This window comes from Cetorhinus maximus, chromosome 18 (genome assembly GCF_964194155.1).
Source record: "Cetorhinus maximus chromosome 18, sCetMax3.hap1.1, whole genome shotgun sequence".
Lineage (NCBI taxonomy): Eukaryota > Metazoa > Chordata > Chondrichthyes > Lamniformes > Cetorhinidae > Cetorhinus > Cetorhinus maximus.
The window spans coordinates 16,113,732-16,135,343 of NC_135896.1; the positions used below are offsets into that span (position 1 = coordinate 16,113,732).

The window sequence follows — 21,612 nt, forward strand, 5'->3', positions numbered from 1 at the left end:
TCCAACATTTCATTTGATTTTTTAGCTGTTTGTCCTTGGTGAGTGTACTGCTACTCCCAGGTCCTGTTTTCTCTTTCTCTAACTATTCCTGTGCTGGTTTGTTCACTTTATTTTCAGGCCTATGTTATTCAATTTTTCACTCAATACACAACACTTCGTGAATTTTATTGATAGGAACAGGAGCAGGCCATTTAGCTTTCGAACCTGTTCTGCCATTCAGTGAGATCATGGCTGACCTCTGACCTAGCTCCATGTACCTCTCTTTGCCCCATATCCCTTAATATTTTTGGTTAACAAAAATCTCCGATTTAAAATTTACAATTGATCTACCATTAATTGCTGTTAACAAAAGAGAGTTTCAAACCTCTGTCACCCCTTTGCACGTAGAAGTGTTCCTAATTTCATCTACCTCCATCAGCCCCAGAAACAGTTTTTCTCTACCCACCTATCTTCCCATTCAATATCTTAAACTTCAATGAAATCACTCCTTAATCTTCTAAATTCCAGGGAATATACAACTCTAGTATATGTGATCTCATAATAGAATCTTTGAAGTTCAGATATCATTCTGGTAAATTTATATTGCTCTCCCTCCAAGGTCAGTATATCCTTCCTAAGGTATGGTGCCCAGAACTGCTCACAGTGTGCCAGGTGTAGTCTAACCAGGACTTTGCAAAGCTGTAGCATGATTTCTACCCGCTTGTATTCTAGTCCATTAGATATAAAGACCAGTTCTCACTAGGCCTCTATGATTTTCTATACCTGTTGATTGCAGTTTAATGATCTATGTACATGGACCCTCAAATATGTTTGAATAGTCGCTGTTTCCAGCTTCTCACCATTTGGGAAGTACTCTGAGCTTTTTTTTTAGGTTCAAAGTGGATGACCTCACAATTACCTACATTGACATCTATTTGCCACAGTTTTGCCCATTCATTTAATCTATTAATAATTCTTTATTGTGCTTCCACCTACACTGCTTACAATGCCACTGATTTTTCTGTCCTCAGCAAATTTTGGATACGTGTTTTTCTATTCCATCATCTTAGTCCTCAATAAATACAATGAATATTTGAGGCCCCAACACAGATCCTTGCAGGACATTGTTAGCCACATGCTAGAGTACCTGCCCATTATCTCTGCACATTATACCTACCTTCTGTCTCCTGCTACTCAGTCAATTACTTAACCATGTCGGTAATTGTCCTTCAATTCCATGAATTTAAACTTTAGCTAGCAGTCTCTTCTGGGGGCCCATTGTTCAAAGGCAATCAGTGCCTGATCGGGGGACCTGGCATTGGGAAGGGGCCTGCTGAGATCCACCCCTGACGTCACTTCTGCCATCATACAGCTGTGCCTGGGTCCATCGGCAATCCTAGGCCTTGGGTGGGTGTCTAACTGGCAGCAGACCCAACTTCCCTGGTGGCGCTGCCATTCTGCAACTCTCAGCAGGTGGGACTTCTGCTCCCAGGGATCAAGGTCCCTGGGAAGGCCCGTTACTATCCAGTTAAGTACCTGATTGGCATTTAATTAAGTGGAGCTTCCCTAAAAGAGGCTAATGGGCGAGCCCTACTGTCACTTCCATTAAATACTGTCCACTATGCTTAGAATATTACTACAGTATATAATTGACAGCAGTGTTAGACTAACTGGTCTATAATCCCCTGGCGTCCTTGTCGCCTTTCTTAAATAACTTTGGAAGATTACGGTTAGAGCACCTGCGAAGTTCTCACCTATTTCCTTTAAATCCTGGGATGGAAACTTTCTGATCTTGGGGAATTGTCACTGTAGTGCTATTATTTTCTTCAGTTTTGTTATTTTACTTATGTAAATTTTAGTCAGTCCTGATCCCTGATTCAGTATTAGTTTCTTCGAGATGTCCAGCATGCTATCCTGTTCCTCTACTGTAAATTCTGATGTAAAGCAATTACTTAACATGTCTGCTATTGACAATACCACCGTTATAAGTTTTCAAGGAACCCACGTTTCCCTTGACCAATCCCTTTTTCCTAATATAGTTGTAAAGATTTTTTTGGTTGATTTAGATATCCCTTGCAGGTTTTGTTTCGTGCTCCCTTTTTGTAGCTCTTACTATCTATGTTGCCACCATTTGTTGTTCTCCAATATATCAGGGTCTACTTCTTTTGTATGCTTTTGCTTTGCTTTATGTTGTTTCTTACCAACTTAGTCATCCATGGTTGTTTTTTTTTGTTAAGTAGAACCCTTGCTCTTTAGCAGTTCTTTTTTGAACACCTCCCACTGGACTGTCATTTAACCCAATAACAGACTTTCTCAGTTTTTCATCAAAGTCAGTTTTGCCTAAACCTGGAATTTTATCTGTTTGTGTTTCTCCTTTTGAGGCACCATGCTGAGCTCTATCATATTATGATTGCTGTTTAGATAATTTGCCATTTTTCTGCTCAATTACAAAAACAAATCTAAATCTTCAAATTATTAACACTGTTCTCCATGAGCTTTTACTCTATTTAGTATTATCTGCAGATTTAATAAGCTTATAATTGGTTTCTGCATCTAAGCCTTTTATGAATATAGGCTATAAAGGCAGATTCCTGTGATATTGCACTCACTGCCTCACCCTCATCTATGCTTCATGTATCAGGTTTCTCTTGATATAATTCCGTTTCTTATCTAGTCGAAATAGAACTATCATAGGAAGTTCCACTATCTACTTGTTTGTGTCATGCATAAAGAAATAGTGGAAATTTCTTGAATGGGATTTTCCCCATTTAAATTCAAGCTGGCTGTTTCTTAAACAGGTATCCTGAATTTTACTCCATTTTATTTTCCATTATTTTACCCATCATTGATGATGCCCAGTCAAATATGTTCCATTTTTAAAGCTATCAGTATAATCTTGCCGAGCTTCATACCTATACCCAGTCGTCTCCTTAAGCACACCTGGATAGACTATCTATTTTGTGAAACAAAAACAGAATTACCTGGAAAAACTCAGCAGGTCTGGCAGCATCGGTGGAGAAGAAATCAGTTAACGTTTCGAGCCTTCACGGCCCTTCGGCAGAACTGAAGCATAGTTAGGAGAGGGGTGAAATATAAGCTGGTTTAAGGTGGAGGGGGCGGGGGGGGAGAGAGAAGTTGAGGGTGTGGTGATTGTGGAGATAAGCAAGCAGTGATAGGAGCAGATAATCAAAAGATGTCACAGACAAAAGGATCAAAGAGGTGTTGAAGGTGGTGATATTTGTCTAAGAAAAGTGCTAATTAAGAATGGAAGACAGGACACTCAAAGTACAGCTCTAGTGGGGGTGGGGTGGAAAAGACTAACAAGGTTTTAGTTTTAGATTTAAAAATAGGTGGGGAAAGAAGAATCTATATAAATTATTGAAAAAAAAAAGGGGGGGGAAGAAACGGGATGGGGATGGGGGGAGGGGGAGTTTAAGATCTAAAGTTGTTGAATTCAATATTCAGCCCAGAAGGCTGTAAAGTGCCTAGTCAGTGCCGATGCTGCCAGACCTGCTGAGTTTTTCCAGGTAATTCTGTTTTTGTTTTGGATTTCCAGCATCCGCAGTAGCTTTTAGCTTTTTGTTTTTATATCTATTTTGTGAGTTATGTTTACCTGGAGCAAACACTTAATACACTAAGAAAACCAAAGACTCTGAAGACACATTTGGATATTTGTTGTATTATAGAACTTGCACGATTAATTGGCATTTTCTGCCTTTGTGTATATTTCTTGTAAATAATCATTCAGTAATAAATGTGTGTCCTCTATTAATTAATCTATCACTTTTATTAGTTACAATCCCCAGTTCCTCCATACCAACTTTTTACTGTTATGGCACTAAAAATGATTTAGTATTGCTTAACCTTCCTTGCTGTGTTCCTTGCTAGTGTCCTCTTTGGATCAGTACATTTTTTAAGCCCGTTTAGCAATTTCTTGTACTTACATATACCCAAAACACACTGTCCCTCTTTTGTCCTGTAGACTTTGCTTAGATTCTTTGCTTTTTGATTTTTAGTGCAGGTCAGAACATTTCCAGGTTCAGTCTCTGGTCCTCGACCTGCAGAAGAATTGGAAGTGCCGGAATTTGCCTGCTCTGACTAGCTGTGGAGAGGATAGAATTGTTGGATCAGTGATCCTGCATGGAAGTGACTGTCAAGTGAAAAATAGGATAGGTTCAGATGTGATGATCCTTGTTTGAATTGCTTCCTGACATTGTCTAGGTTGCCGTATAAAAAATGGCAATTTGAGTGAGGTTGTTAGGAGTTGGAAATTTACCAGAGCAGTTTAGAATAGAACAGGAGAAAATGGATAGAGGAATGTTATGTAATAAATAAGTAACAGTGTACACTGCAGGATCAAGATGGCATTGTAAACCACAAGAGTGAACTTTCAAACAGTTTATCAACCTCAAGATGCCTACTGCTTTTTAAAGCTCCAGACTTGAAAGCATTGTTTTTTGTAAATTTTCCTTTTGTACTGTTTTATGCTTCTGGGATAACATTTCAGACAGCAACAGATGGCGTGCTTCTCCAAACAAATTGCACAACCGATCATGGAGTCAGGATTTAATTAACTGAGCAATGCACAATGTTATTGTAGATTTTCTATGTTATAATTCTTGTGCCAAAGCTGCTGCCAATCAGTTTGCACACTACCCGAAGCTCTGTCTTCCTTTCCATTTTTGAATTCTTGAATGTCGAATATTAAGTCGAATTTTGTTTTGATCTTGTTTTTTTTCTGGTTAGTAGAACTTTGTAATTCACTTATAATTAACTTTTCTGATTTTAAGTTACTATGTGGTTTGTAACCATTTAGGATTATCGGTTGTCTTTGATGGGAACAGAGAACACCACTTTGATGAACTACTGCAGTGGGCAGCTGACTGTGGAGCCTCAACTGAGGGTTTTGAAATCACTTATTTTCCAGAAGAGGGCTATGGTTTAAAGGCAACTAAAGACATTAAGGTTTGCCTCTTTTAACCTTCATCATCCAACGTCCTTTCTATGCGGTAATTTTGGTCTGCAGAGATCAGAGTACCCAGAATCATTTGTAGATTGTCTTTAGTTTAGAAGTCACCCCAGTTATTTAGCACTAGCTTCATAACCATAAGTTTCTGCCCTGCAGTGTCCCCTGCCACACTGTCAATGACAACCCCAGCTTCATTATAGTACTGTAGAGTAAATGAGGCATACTCTGCCTTCTGAAGCAACAACACCCACCTAAGGGTCTGATTACAAGTCAGTTATGAATAACTCGTGCAGAATTGTGCATCTGTGGTGTATTTAAAATAAAAAGTGAGTATTTATCTGCAGATACAGAGAATCTTTGTCTATTTGCATGGAGCTGCTCATGTGTCTACTGACATTCCTGTGACAGTCTGAAGTAGGAAGGGCTAAGTGTATTGTGCACAAATGCTAATATGGAACCCTTGCAAGAAAATATAACATCTCAACGAACAGTTCTACGGGATGTTTAAATTACAAGTTTAAGCATGATACAGATTTTTGAAGGAGAAAAGTTTGCTCATTGAAGATTTGGACTGTGTGCTGCAGCCATATTTGATTGTACATGTGTACAACTCAGCAGAGAACAGATGCAGTAAGATACATGGGCTTACTGAAAAAACCTTTGACATTAAGGTGCCCTATCAAAGGTCTGGCAAGGCCAGGTTCACCTAACTTTTTTTTCCCCTTGTTTAATGTCAGTTACATCTAACAGCTTTATTTTACCACAAGCACAAGGAGGAAGAAGCTGTGAGGTTTTGGTCCACCTTGCCCAGTACTTCCCAAAATTATTTTAGAAATTCCTTTTAAAAGCAGGAAATAAGGTGGGAAAATGAACCTTGTAACACTGCATCACAACTTACTTCAAATATTTACTGTATTTTGCTTGTCAGTGTCTTTAGATAAATTCAAATTATTTGTTTGCTACATAAGAACCTAAAATAGGAACAATAGACCATACCGCCCCTCGAGCCTGCTCTGCCATTCAATATGACCATGGCTGAGAGAGCAATATGATTTCTACCCCTCCCAGCTTGTTGAGCGTATTTTAACTACTGCAGAGTGATAGTGGAACAGTGCCTTGTACTATGGTGTCAACTTAACACAAAATCACAGTCAGATCATAGAGTGTAATACATAGTGAAACACAAGGATTCCAGCTTAGATTGCAAACCAGATGTAGCAAGTCATAGCAAGTCCTAAATTGCACTTTATTCAGGACAGTAACTGAGCTACATTCTGGATCAAAGGTTTGGATCAAGGCATAAAAGAATGAGGATAAGTTTATTTGAATGGACATGATCAAGAAATGCCCTCTTTCAAGCGTTTTGGTAGTTTATTTGACTCTGCCTTGATGGCTTTTCCATGCTGCATTCTATTTCTGCTGTTAAATTCATAGAGAGTGACAATTTTGTCTCAGCTAATTTTTCGACTTGGATAGATGTGAAGGGAAACTAATAGTTCTTCATTTTACATCAGTAGGTATCATATTCAATCTTTTTCAGTTTTTTGCCTATCTGCTTCAAACCTGCACCACCAGGTCAGAGGAAATGTGAAAGAATGGGTATTTTCAATACGTTCTGGAGTTTCTCTGCTCACTCTCCTTTTTCCACTTTTTCATCTTCTCTAGTTGTGACATTTTGTTTTTTGTTTCTAATCTTAAGATTTTTTTTTAATATGTTCATGGGATATGGATGTTGCTGGCAAAGCCAGCATTTATTCCCCAAACCTAATAGCCTGTCAGAACGTTGTGGTAAGCTGGTTTCTTTAACCGCTGCAGTCTGTGGGGCTTAGGTGCACCCACAGTACTATTAGGTAGGGAGTCCCTGGATTTTGTCCCAGTGTCAATGAAGGAGCAGCAATTATAGTTCCAAGGATGGTGTCTAACCTGGAGATGGTGGAGGTTCCGTGCATCTGCTACTCTTGTCCTTCTGGTTGGTAAGGTACCGGTTTGTGAAATGCTGTTGAAGCAGCCTTGGCGAGTTGCTGCCGAGCATCTTGTAGATGATATATACTGCAGCCATATTGTGCTAGTGGTGAGGAAAGTGAATGTGTTTAAGGTGGTGAATTGGGTGCCAGTCAAGCAGCTGCTTTGTTTTTAATGGTGTCAAGTTTCTTGAATGTTGTTGGAGTTGCATTTGTGATCTTGCCGTAGATTATTCTGATTCTACTATATTTGATCACTCCCATGAGTCAGTCCCGATTCTTATACCTTCAAGAATGTCCATCTTTGCCTTAAGATCTATGAAAACTTTCTGTAACTTGTCCATGTAAACAAACAACAAATTCTGTTTAGTAACTGCTTTTAGGTACTAGATTAACTACCGCTTATTATGATATCAGTTCTTGAAAGCAGCAGAGGATTATGCCAGATATTGTTTAAAATTTGAAGTGTAATTATTAACAAGCAGTGAACAAGCAAATAAACAGTCATGTAAATATATTTTTACAATAGACTTTTGTTTAAATCTTGGCGTAGACAAAATGATTAAAAGATTGCAGCCCTAAAAACGATTCTCACCTTATTTATAAATGACTTGCAAATACATTGGGCAGAATTTTACGGCTCCACTTTGGCGGGAACGGGGCCGTAAAATGCGGCGGACTGTTATAAATCCCATTGACGACAGCGGGAACGTAAAATCCCGCTGTCGTAAAATTCTGCCCATTGTTTTGCATCCTTATTGTCATTTGAAACTAACGGTCCTTTTCAAACAGCCAGTGCTGCTGCTGAGAATTCGAGAACTGCCTTTCTCATGGGATTTTCCAACTGTTTTGATTCAAACAGAAGAGTCTCATTCATATCCTGGCAGAATGTTATGGGACATTCTGGACTGTGGTAGTATCTGACCTTGCAAATTCAAAAGTGAACTGTTAATCACTAAGTATGCAAAGGTGTAAAAAAAAAATGTTACCCACCCTTAAACCTGTCACCAGGGTGACCACAACAATGTTCTTCTTGAGCTCTCTGCCTGAAGGCAAGTCCTTGGCGATTATTCGCCAAACCATGGCAAAGTGCATGATTTTTTTACTACGAGTAGAGCGTGGAGGCAGGCCCCAAATCTGCTTCAGCCAGAATGGGGATCAAATCCTGTGCTCTTGGTGTCAATCTAATCCACTGAGCCAACTGAGCTAATCGCCCCCACCCCCCACCACAACAATAAACACTGCAAAGTTGTATTGTGATTAGGCCTTTTGCAAAACTCTGGTTCAAACTACCTGCACATTGATAAGTTTCAAAGGGATAGCAACCAAACCAAAACATAGATAAAAACACACCATTTTTGTCATACTAACATCTTTCTGTTTTGCATTCAACCATCCTAATCCACCTCTTCCATCCAGCCATATGCACCTAATTTCAGTGAATTTCACTGCTTATTTCTTGTATTATTTGATACGAGTTTTGCATCCGATGTCAGTACAAGTTATCATTCTAAGGTCAGCTTTACTTCAGCTGCTTTGTGCACCTTAAACAGGTTTTCAGCATTCTTGTGATCCACAAGTGCATGCAACATTTCCTTGCAAGTTATTGCAGAATCTTAGCAGTGTGTTTGACTCCAACTGGTTGCATCCTTGAATTCACAGCTTCTTTGTGGACTAACACTTTTTTAAAAAAAAATTTGAAGTGGTGAATGTAATGTTTACATTTTTCACATGCTTTACCTAATGGCTCATTGGTTAGCTGGTTTAGGCACAAGACATTTAGGGTGAAATTGCGCATTTATTAAGAGTACATCTAGGTGCACAGACTTCTGACTCCAGTCAATGCACATGTCAATCATAAAATTATAGGTACTTAAAAGTTACAACCTGACCTCAGCTAGTCTTTAACTTGACAGGAGTTAGACTTATTTGATTTGATACATTATCGATAGACTTATTTGATACCTTTGGTTTTTAAAGGTATGTAACTTCGATGGCCTAACAGTCCCATCCTTCTAGAACAGAATATTGCCCAGTGTGCTGTAAGAAATGCCCATTTCTTTCTCATGCATGTTAGCATAATTTGTCATTAATACACGGCGCAACTTCAAACCTCCTAAGGATTGTTTCTCTAAGCTCATTGTGTTATAGTAATGTTGATTTTCATCTTCTGATTTTTATTTTTAATTTCATTAGTTTAATTTCCTATTTGTTTTGCCTCATTTGTTCTATACAAGTGATACAAGGCTTCTTTACTGCAATAGTGGATACTGTGGTATTAAAAGAAGCCTGTAGTTTGAAAATTTACAATATTAAATGCTTATCATTTAGCATAAATCGATGATTTCATCCTTTGAGGTATAATACATACATACATACATATACATATGTATTAGGAGCAGGAGTAGGCCACTTAGCCCTTCGAGCCTGCTCCACTATTCAATGAGATCATGGTTGATCTATTGTAACCTCAACTCCACCTTTCCATCCACCCAATAATCTTTCACCCCCTTGCTTGTCAAGAATCTATCTGGCTCTCTTAAAAATATTCAGACTTTGCGTCCACTGCATTTTGAGAAAGAGAGTTCCAAAGACTTACGACCCTCTGAGAAAAAATTTCTCCTCATCACTGTCCTAAATGGGCGACTCCTTGCTATTAAACAGTGACCCCTAATTCTAGATTCTCCCACTAGAGGAAACACCCTCTCCACATCCATCCTGTCAAGGTCCCTCAGGATCTTGTTTCAATCAAGTCGCCTCTTACTTTCCTAAATTCCAGCTATATCCCAATTATTTTCGATCTGTAGTCACTTAACCTTTAATCACTGTCCACATAGCAACCATCACAGCCATAATAACCACCTTTATAAAGAGTCTTTGTGGAGATGTAAGAATCACTAGCAAGGCCAGTATTTATTGCCCATCCCTAGTTGCACTTGAGAAGGTGATAGTGAGCTGCCTTCTTGAACTGCTACAGTCCATGGGCTAAAAGTACTTCCACAAATGCTGTTCTTTAATGTGTCCCAGATTTTGACCAAATGATGACAAAAGAATGGTAATAAATATCTAAGTCTTAGATGGCATGCGACTTGGAATGATTGTGTTCCCATGCACCTATCTGCCCTTTCCTTTCAAAATGGTAGAGTTTGTGAATTAACGAGGTGATACATGATTATGGATAGGACCTAGAAATTTTAAATGTTTCACTCATCTATAACATCTATTAAGAATCTAATCTTGTTGTTTACAAATTCGTATCTGATTAAATTAAACTCAGGATATTGTACCATCCTGAGCACCTTACTTTGAAACCTTTCAGAATCCTTCCGCTTACTTTGTTGTAGAGAATGAGTGCATAAGCTTCAGTATGTAATGAAAAGGTAAAACTGAAAATGTTGGAAATTTGAAATGAAGGGTACAAACCCAAAATAGATAACTAGGGTGTTTAAATTTTAGTCCCCATTAATTTATTCTCGAGTTGAGTTTCATGTTCTACATAGCCCGATGTAAGGATATGCATCAACTTGGGCAATTGTTCTGATTTGGCAACAGAATTTTACACAAATCAACTACCTAGCAAACCATAATTTGAACCAAGCAATGCATGGTTAAACATGTTGTACCAAATAGCTTTTTTGCGCCATGCTGATCAGGAATGTAAAGTCTCACTTTAATTCTTGCAGCCACAACATGGGCTTATATATTTCTTGATTTTCACCAACAAGACAGCAAAGTAAGGTAATTACTTTTGTCAAGGTGAAGACATTTCCAACTACTTTGCTGCCTTATTCTGAAGCTCTAGTTGCAGTAGCTTGTTGCTCTTTGTGCCAGCTTGCTTTGCATATTAAATTGTATGGTTATTTGCCTTCTTGGTTTTGTACTACTTTGGTGTAATTCAGTTGCATGTGGAGTTTGAGAAGTTTGAAAACTACGTTAGTTAGGTTCAGCATAGTTCCCCTCTTTTTTTTTTAATGTACATTAATTTTGCAAGCTCAATACTCATTGATCTTTTCCCCTAACCCCACCAATTTGCTTCTCTGGAGTACTGTAAATGGAGCTTATTTGATTTTACCACAGTGTTTGCCTGGTTGCATTCACATGCCACTGCTACTGAGTCCTGTGCAAAAAACACTTCTGTGAATAAATTTGTAAAATGTTAGCGCATGTACTGCACAGAAACAGGCTAAACGGCCCAACCAGTCCATGCCGGCATTGTTGCTCCACTGGAGCCTCCTTGAAGATTATTGGCTGTGAAGTTCTGTGTGTTTTACTTTTGAGCCGAGCTCCTCAAACTCTCAGCAGAACATTATCCCTAATTCTACCTACTTGAACTACAGCTGCTAGATCCTTTCCGAGCACTTCTATCTAACTTCTTCTCTAGCCTTGAGCAAATGTTCTTAACCTCAGCACCAAGCAGAAAAGACAACATTCGGAATTCCCGGTCGTGGTCGTAGAGAATGGTAACTACTCTGCGAACTGTACTGCCCCCTAGCACTACCGCATTCCTTTTCAGTCCCCTCCCTCCCCAATGCCTCCCAACTTGAATGGTGCTCTGTACCAGAGTGCTGTAGTCAGTTTGATCATTCACTCTACGGAATTTGCCTTCATCTGCAGTGAACCCTTGTATTTGGCCTAGGCTGGGTGAGATACTGTGGCTGAGTTTTACTAAATAAGCATTAAAGGCTCAATGTTTTGACATTTTTCTCTATTTGGTTGGCAGCCTGTTCATTTCTGCATTCAAAGAATGAGGGCGCCCATTCCAAACGTTGGCAATCTGACATTTTAAAGCACTACACAGCAGCACCAATATATACATGTGCCAGATTAGCATGCTACACCCAATAGAATCAGAGCCCTGCTGAGATCATGCAAATAAAATTCTTGCTGCATAAGGCAATTTGAATGTTATTTGATGTTGACTGGAAGTGGTACTACAGATGAGATTAATGAAATGCTGCCAGTTACGGCAAAAAATGGCCATCACCAGGTTTTTGGTTTTTTTGCATCCCTTCTGCATCCCCAATCTGACTTTGGGATCAGTAGGGATTTTTGCCTCCTGCACAGTCAACATGGCACTTGATGGAAGGAGAGATTAGCACGATGCCTTTCCTAAAAAAAATACAAAGCGAGTACTGTAGTTACTGCTACTTGGGACTCTCAATGTTTACATATGTAATTTTTTTTTGTGGGAATTAATTGCTCGTGCTTCCTATAATCCACATTCAGTGTGTTTCTGCTCTAAATCTGGCAATTGATGAGAGCCTCTTCCTCTACTTTGGAAATGATTATAATTCTTAACATAAGTGGACTATTAGTATACTTAGGGATTCTGTGGTTTGATCAGAACAGACTATGGTGACATGCTCCTTTGCATTTTTAGGCAGAAGAACTTTTTCTGTGGATCCCCAGAAAAATGCTGATGACTGTTGAATCTGCTAAAAATTCTGTACTGGGTGAGTAATGATTTACCAATGTAGGTACGGTTACCTAACATCGTTGTCTGCAGTTGCTATAGTTCACTCTTCAAATATTTAATCTTCCCCGGAATACCAATCAGTTAAGAACCCATTGACTTCAGTTTCCGTGAAACTTTTTTTTAGGGAGTGCGGAAGACATCAATTTGTGCTTATCAAGTCGAAACACTATGGTCAGCGTTGATTCTGCCCTTCAGGTCATTTCCACCACAAAGCTGAATAGATTTCTACTTGCCCAACAATGTGCAGAATCTTCTGTGCAAGGGGGGAGGGAGGGAGGGTGGGGGGTGCGGCGCGGCCCGCTCGCTGATGCACAAAATGATGCGGGGTGACATTGGGTGCACGTCCTGACGTCACCCTGCGTCATTTAGATTTTCAGTTCAGCTGGTGCGCAGCCGATCTGTCAAAGGCCTATTAAGGCCATTAAAAAAGTAATTAATGTAATTAATGGACCTGCCCGTCCAACCTTAAGGTTGGCGGGCAGGCCGGGAGCCCAAGTGGGCTTCTGAAAAAACATGAACCCTCATCCATGGGTGGGATGAGGTTTCATGAGGGTGTTAAAATTTTTATAAAATGTTTAAATAAAAGAAATTGACATGTCCCAGCTCATGTAACAGTGGCACTTGAATGGACATGCCAGTAATTTTTTTCTCCTCCTTTAATGAAATTTTCAAACCTGAGCTGATCTCCCTGAGACTCAGGGAATCCCCCCCCCCCCCGCCCACACAGGGAGTGCATAGCGCTTCCTGGCAGACGTCACGCTGGGTGGGCCTTAATTGGCCTGCCCATGTAAAATGGCAGCCCGCCCCCAACTGGGGGCGCTGATTGGGAATCCGCCCACTTGCGCCCGCTCCCGCACAACCCCCCTCGATGGGGGGAAGATCCTGCCCAATGAGCCGATATTGGCCCAGTATCCTCTTAAAAATGTTCCGAGCTTATACGCTGCAACCTAAATCAAAGTTCCTCTTTCTTAAATTTGCTCCATGTAGGATTATACAGCCGTTGGAGAGAAGGGAGACACTGATCAGCCTAGACTGTTTTCAAACCAGATGCCTGTCCAGAACCCTTGTGATCTTATTTATCTAGTTTTAAAAAATTATTTTGAAAACTAGGTGCTGAACTCAAGGAAACAATGGAGCATAATTTGCTGTATGAGTGAATCTAACAGCATCTGCTGTTATTCAGATTCGCCCTCACCTATTTAATCTAGACTATATTTCGCGTCGCAAGTCGCTTGAAATGCAAGCTGATGAAGTTGCAGGGAGGGAAATTGTGCATTTGGGTCCTGAGCAACGGAGGAAACCAACTGTGTACCTTCTTAATCAATCAGCTCATAGGATTGAGAAATGAACAGTGCAAGGATTGTCAAAGAAATATAAATTAGAACATGCAAATCAAGTACAGAAAGAGAAATAAAGAGAAGGAAAGAAACATTGGATCTGGAAAAATGGAAAAAATGGTGTTAAAGGAAAAGTTTAAAAAGTTTTGATTTTAAATTTCATCTTTTTAAAATATTCAACAACAATTAACAGCAGAAGGAATCAGACTGCACACTTTTATATTAGTTTATTTCATTATGCTACAGTAGATGGTAAATGCTGAGCTGCTCAAATCCCAGAGAGAAACTTGAAACAGCTGCCATAACTGTTTTGCAATTTGTATTTTTATTTCAAGGTGCGTGCCTTGAATCAGTAGTAATAAGACTACTGAGTCTTAGAGGTTGTTTTTTACAAAAATAAATTAAACATTTATTAATAAAATAAATGATTTTAAGCACGTACATGGGTCTATAAACTCCTAAATCCCCTAACTAATCTAGCTCCCAGTTACACCTCTGTTAAGGCAACAGTAAAACAACATAGATTTCAACAGACCCAAGCCAAGCGCACAATACCCTGGACAGTGATATTTAAAATAAATTCCATTAGCTTTGGTTTCTGGAGATAGCAGCTTAGTACATAGAGGCTGGAGACTTTTCACACTTGTTAGATCTTAGAATGTATTTCTCTTACACATGACCTCATCTCCTTTGTACGTGTTTCTCCCTTTTTAATGTAAATCCCATTGTTCCAATATGTCTTTGCAACTTTACATTTTCCATAATATAAATCTTTCATAGTACTCATTACCAGTAATCTTTGGGAAAAATAAACACTGTTTGGCTTAGCCTCTGTTGACTAGGTGTAACACCTTACCATCTCTTTGGAATTCACTACTCTGGTTTATCTAAAAATGCAAATGTTCTTCACACCTCACATTCTAAAACTAAAATAAAAAATAAGCCATGTTTATGTATTTAGCATTCCAAACCTAGCTTCTCTTCGGATACATCAAAGCACCAAGACCAGCTGTCTGTAATTCAATTAAAACCCACACACACAAACCTTTGCACAGAAACTAACCCAAACCCACTATTAACCTACATTTACAATAAATCAAAATAATATGATGAAAATTATTACACTTTCATGATAATTTTTGATGCCAGAAAGATCCTTTGGCAGTAATTAATAATTAGCCCGTTATTAAAAGAATCTCTGACAGCTAATCCAGGCCTAATTAAATTAGACTTTAAATGGCTTCAAAACAGGCTCCTTGGCATCATTGCAGACCAACACTAATTTTCTTTGGTGAGTTTAGTTCATAACTACTACTCCAAATGCATTATAGTCCTGCTGCTCAAAGCATTTCGATAGTGTTGTAAGCAATAAATTACAGTTTTCACAAAGCTAGTGGCAGAGTAGCACATTCAACAGCAAATTTAGGATTTCTGACTTTAACCCTGCAGCTATCCTTGGTTGCCCTTGGGCATTTGTGTGTAAATAACAAGAAGCACTGTTAGCCTCGCCATTATTTTGACAGCAAATCATGGGCCAGTATTTAATTTGGTACAAGAAGTTATATTCAAGTAGTAGCTCTGCTGTGGGATTGCCTATAGAATGACAATAGAGAGTTGCTCCCTTTCAACATAATAGTGACGCTGCTTGCATGGATTGCGGGATCTGTACTTTACATAGCACCATCTAGTGGGAGACATGCAGCTGAAGGTGTTACTATAATGAGAGCTAGCTCCCATCAACAACATCTGAAGGCATGACAGAATAGTGATGCCCAAATAATAGCAAATTTATTATATTATAGATTTTTTAAAAAGTACAAGCATCATCTAAATTTACAGAGCTGTACTGATCAGTGTGTAATTCTCACTAATTTTACAATTGTGCTTTTCATGTAATCCTACCAACACTATCCTACGAATTTTAAAATTAATATTTTCTTATAGGTGTAGCCTTGTGGATTATCTGTACACTCTTCTATCTTAAGTTTCAAAATAGCATATCATTTGCCAGTTTTCAATGTAAAAATGAGACTGTCGCCACCTCCTTCCCTCCCCCATCCAAAAAAAACTAGCAAATATTACCCCTCATATCTCAAAGCAGATTAATTGATGCCAAAGGTTGAATAGTGTTAGAAATGTAAAGTATCTTGTTTAGTCTGATGGGCGTTCTCCTGCTTGGAGAGTTGCAAGCAGTTTCCTCAGCATCAAAGTTCACCGCCCAGCTGGTTTGATGGAGGATTAACTACAATAGTAAATACTGGTGAGTTTGATTTTCTAGTCATCAGCTGACATTATCATTCGCCTGCCTCACAGCTTCCAGTGAATTTCTCTGTGGGAGGAGAGACTGAAATTACTCACTTCCTTTAGAATTACAACTCCCGATGATTTACCGTGGTGTTGACAACTATGGAGAAACTTTCTGTTGTGTATTTGTAAAGGCATAAATATGTGTGGGGAGAACACAAATGCAGTAACTAGAGAACATGGTGTTACAGACTTACATGTTGAAATTTGAAGCAGTCCCTACTTAAGAAAACCTTCATTTGAATGTTCAGTTCACCTCCTTCATTTTATCTATCTTCAGGGGCACCACACTATGGTTTCTTCTTCTCACTTTCCCCCATTACCCCCTCCCCCAATTTATCTATCCAATGTCAAAACTATGAACCGACAAAACCCTATCTATATTGTCAGGTGAATTTCAAGCCTGGTAGCTGTGGTACTCAAAACTCACGAGCCTGAATTTTTAGGATGATGAGGCCTTGTTTCCTGCCAAGTGAAGAGTCGGTATGGAACACACCCCTGCCGACTCAGACAGCCCCACAGATAATTTACGCCTCATTGAGCGCGAATTGACTGCAGGCGGAACTTCTGCCCCTCACTCAAAAGGAGGGTCCCGCCTTAGAGAGCTGCTGGCCAGTCCAACAGCGCTTCAGTGGACAGAAAAGGAAGTTCAAGAAGATGTCGGAGGATAAGTCCGTGAACTGGATGCCTAGTTAAGTTCGGGCGGGTCCCAGGGCAGGGAGGGTAGGAGAGGCCTGGGGGGACGCAATCGGGGTCTCGGGGAAGAGGCCAGTGTGGAGGGAATTCCAGAGGTCACTGGACCTTAAGGGGGGGGCGCCGGACTTAAGAAGGGGGCTTCTGAAGGAGGGCCCCCCACACCTTCCCACCCTGGGTGTAACCCTGTTGTATTTCAGGCTTCCCTCATGGATGTTCAATCTTCCCGCCAGCCTAAAAATTGAGGCTGGGCAGGAAAGGCCTCAGTTGGGGCAAGGGTGGGCTTCTCATCCAAGGTCTTACCCAGCCCAGCATAAAATCACTGTGTGGTCAAGGCGGGTGGGAACCTAGAGGGAATCCCATCCCTTCAATTTCACGCTTCCCCCACCCCTCCCACCCTCCACCCTGCCTAAAAGCCTACTGGTTGGGAAGTGTAAAATTCAGGCCATGAGAAACCTACTTTAATTACCAAACAAAAACTCAAACTCCTTCAAATCTGGATTAAATTCAGATGTTCTTCATTTCTTTTACCAGAGCTGTTTTTTAACCCAGGTGTCAAATTGGTGCTCATGCAAAATAAAATTGTATTGGAGCCAAGATGTATTATACCAAAGTAATTTTTTTTCCTTTGATGGGCTTTGAACTTCCAGAGCTGGATCCCATCAAAACAATTATGCGCCTGTTTTAGTAAGCTGGTGCTTTGCAATTCTGATTTTAAAGTGTGCTGCTATGTATTTATTTCCTGCTGTGCTATTATGTTAATTACTTGCACAGTCCAACTAGTGAAGAAAAACTGCAAACAAATAAAGGACTACTATTAGTTTTGGCCATAAAACAAAGGTCCTCAACTGCTGAAACTTCTGTGATGAGGTTGGGTGGAATTGAAAGGCTGCTGATGGGAATAAGCGGGAAGGATGTTCATGTTTTCTTCCTAGCTACATATTCAATAAAATTTTTAGGAATACCAGTTTGAATGCTCTATGGACAAACATTCTTGCATTTTGAAATTAGCCTGCCAAATTAATGTCATTACTCAGTGGTTCTTGGACAGGCATTCTGCGCTCACATTCCTAAATCTACAGCTTGAGCATTGCTGCAAAATTTGCAGTACTTTGGTATTTTCATATAAACTGTTCTGAGTGAACTGTGGAAATGGATTGGGGACTGGTGGTGGTGGATGATGTGGGCATGGCTTGGATTACCCCGTCACTACAATGGAATAGTCCTTTTGAGAGATAGGCGAACATAGCATTGTAGGATGTATTCTACTTGTTTTGGATTTTAAGTTATATTGTTTTTCTCTTTGAAATTGTCTTTAAAAAGTGAGAGTTGTAATGAAGTAAGCCCTGATGCTTTCAGTATCCTTAATACTGTAATGTTTGTGCTATTCACAGCACTGAATTGCCTGTGCTGAAAGCTGGGTACCTTACAGAGGCAGTAGTTTCTTGGACTTGCTGATGGCCGTAGAGGTTATTTAATTATTTCTCTTACTGTTGCATTGATTCTAGCCTAAAATCTGTACCTCCTTTGAAATGCAGGTCCCGTTTATACCCAGGACCGGATACTGCAAGCCATGGGAAATATTACCCTCGCATTTCACCTGCTTTGTGAACGTTTGAATCCCAATTCCTTCTGGTTGCCCTACATTAAGACATTACCTATGGAGTATCATACCCCTTTGTATTTCGAAGAGGAAGAAGTACATTACCTCCAGTCAACACAAGCCATCCATGATGTTTTCAGTCAGTATAAAAATACCGCTCGACAGTACGCTTACTTCTATAAACTTATCCAGGTGAGTTCACTCATTGTAGCTTTTTTAAGTGTACTTTTGAAGGAGAATCCTAATTCCAACAAATCAGCTGGCACCATTTCAGTTTCTTTAAAAATACAATATCAAATTCAGTCTAGCCTTGGAGGCATTTTTTAATATTTTGATTAACTACTGATGGTTCTACCGCAGCACCGCTCACATTCCAATATGACTTGTTTATGACAAATGCATCATAATGTGTTACCTTGCATGTTGTGTTATTCTGCTGCTAAAGTGGGACTATTGCATTAGGGTGCTAAAGTATAATTCTTGTAAAACGTAGCCCATCCTGAGGCCAATTAGAAGTTAATTGCTTTTGGGGAGGAAAGGGATGAATTGTATCTTTGTGTTGCAACAGTTATTGGAATAGTTAATTTAATGGTTTTGAAACATTAATCCTCTCACAATGTAGATTTAATATTTTGCGCTCTGGCATGTTCATGTGCCATAGCTCATTTTAACTGTACTCATCTTCAACCCTGCCCCAATGATCATTGATCACTGCCAAAAATTGATGATTACTGTTCCAAAAAGAAAACTGTACCATGTGATTGGCAGGCTTAATCATTGTGCTACAAAATTTGATTCCAGCTGGTGAGGGGAATCATGTACTATGAAGACACCTTTGAACTTCACATCAGCCTTACTTGGATAACTAGTATATTAAAGGAGTCTCAAACACCATCTAAATTTTAGTCCCTGTTTTAAGTCTAATGTTTTGGGTCTGTACAGGACACCTGTGGTATAAATAAAGGCTTGCATTTGTATAGGGCCTTTCACAACTACCAGATTTTGAGAAGCACTTTGCAGCCAGAGAAGAACTTTTGAAGCTTTGTAATGAAGAAAAAATAGCAGCTGATTTGCGCACAGCGAACTCCCACAAACAGCAATGTTAATGATCAGATAATTTGTCTTTTGTGATGTTGATTAAGGGAGAAATATTGGCCAGGACACCAGAATTTATTCCCCAGCTCTTATTTGAAATAGTGCCAAGGGATCTTTAACCTGAAGCTAAGAAGGCAGTTGGGCCCTCAGTTTAACATCTCATCTCAAAGACTGCACCTCCGACAGTGCAGCACTCCTTCGGTACTGCACTAGAGTGTGAATCTAGACTGTTGTGTTCAAGTTCTAGAGTGGGAGTTGAACCCACATGCTTCTGACTTGGAGGCAAGAGTGCATACCAGCTGAGCCACGGCTGACAATTAGAGCCAGCTTCTCCTGCTTGACTGAAACAGTTTCACAAACTGGATTGAGCACCAGAGCTCTGTAAGAACCAACTATAATTAAAGGAAGATTATTGGGCTTAATAATTGCTTAAACGTGAAATTGAAGTTGCAGGATTCTGAAATAACTAGAGAGTTATACGGTCTATATATTGCAAAAGGCTGTGAATTATATCACCTGTTGCAATTGATTTAAAAGAAAAATCTTTCACCCTTCTTGAATGTATTCTTGGGATGTGGCCAATGCGTTTCTTGCTCGTCTCTGGTTTCCTGGTGAGGATAATGATGGGACTTCTGCTTGAACTGTTGCAGTCCTTGTGGTAATGGTGCTCCTTCAATGATGTTGCATATAGAATGCCAGGTTATTGACCATGTTTCAAGACATAAATCTCTGCCTTGGGTTCCACTACCTGGTGCAGCTGAGTTTTTTTCAGATTGTTTTGATGCAATTTTAGTAATTCAGTAGAGCCACACAAAAATTGGACTTGTCCATTTTCTAGACTTTTTGTGCTGCAGCATAGATTTGAGAACTTCCATCAGAGGAAGAATACCCTAAGAAGCTTTATATTGTTGTAAGTTCAAATGTTATATTGATTAGGACCAGTAGTTATCATGGTTTGTGTTTAATTCTGGTTCACCATGGGGATAAGAGATTAAATGTTAAATAGAAAAGGAATCTTGCGTTTTGGCAATTTTTGACTATTTCTCCACCGAAAGCATTTGGAAAAAGAGTTGCTTTTATATGTTTTTATAAGCAATGTGTACTCACAGAAGTTTTTCTTGTTGAAAGGCCATTCATATGCGAATTGATTTTTTTAGAAAACAATAAGCAATTAATTGTAAAAGGCAACAAAGAAAAGAATACAAAGAAAATACTAAGAGGTGCAAAGGGGAATATGAAAACAAAGCTTGCAAGGGCTTTTAAAACCAGCAGCAAAAGCTTTTATAAATATATCAAGTTGGGGTATAGTAATGGGGAATGTAGGCGAGACTATAAAAATCTAACAAAGAAATAGGTGGCTTATTTCATGAGCTATTTGCATCCATTCTCTCAGTTGAGGAAGAGGACAAACTACCAGAGGTGCAAGGGAACTTAAAATAAGTTATGGGGAGTGGCTTGTGGATTTAATGTTTTTAACTGGTAATAGAGAAAATAATAGGACTTAAATAGACATATGTCCAGGACTTGGATGGTTTTCACCCAGAGAAATAGATGAGGAAATTGCAGACGTATTAATCATAAGTTTCCAATGTGCTCTCGGTACAGAAATTGTGCCTTCAGTTTGGCAAATCACACACGTCACTCTTATCTAAAAGGAGAGGAAGAATCCAGGAAACTAAAGACCTGCCAACTTAACATCAATTGCAGGGCAGTTATTGTTATGTATCAATAGAAAAAGGTAGCAGGGTCATTTGAGACCTTTGGGGGGTGGTTGTCCCTACCCTTGTATGATTCGCCCCAGGTAAGGTTACCATACTCAGGGTTATGAGCTATGGTCAGTGCCAGAACCAGTGAATTTTCAGTGGTGATGACGCAAGAGGTAGAACCCTTTTGTAAATAGTATGTTAATTATATTAAGATACACAAGTGAAGGGTATTATTTAATGAAGTACTTTGAGCACATATAAACAGGGGACAGCTGGGACACCGGGGAGAGGAGAGCTATGAGACTGAACAAAGTCAAGAAACTCTCTCTGTAAAGAAAGGCTCTGTGTCTTGGTTTTGACTTTATCAACCGGCTTGGATTCTGTTAACACCTGGTGGACAACGGCTACTTACAGATGGAGGGTCCTTTGGGAAGAGGCCTTGTGTTTCCTTTAAACACACACGAGGAATGCAATGGGAAACCACCTCGT

At 39.5% G+C, this 21,612-nt stretch overlaps 1 protein-coding gene across 3 annotated transcripts in view; it reads left to right on the forward strand.

Moving 5' to 3' along the window:
- The window catches only part of setd3 (SET domain containing 3, actin histidine methyltransferase), a 139,063-nt gene that overhangs the window by 46,945 nt on the left and 70,506 nt on the right, over positions 1-21,612 (forward strand). For 2 of the 3 annotated variants that reach the window (XM_078562168.1, XM_078562167.1), the window contains 3 exons: positions 4,796-4,944; positions 12,290-12,362; positions 18,258-18,514. In XM_078562168.1, the coding sequence (XP_078418294.1) occupies positions 4,796-4,944; positions 12,290-12,362; positions 18,258-18,514 (479 nt within the window). The remainder of the gene's footprint in view (positions 1-4,795; positions 4,945-12,289; positions 12,363-18,257; positions 18,515-21,612) is intronic. The other variant, XM_078562169.1, reaches the window with a different exon arrangement.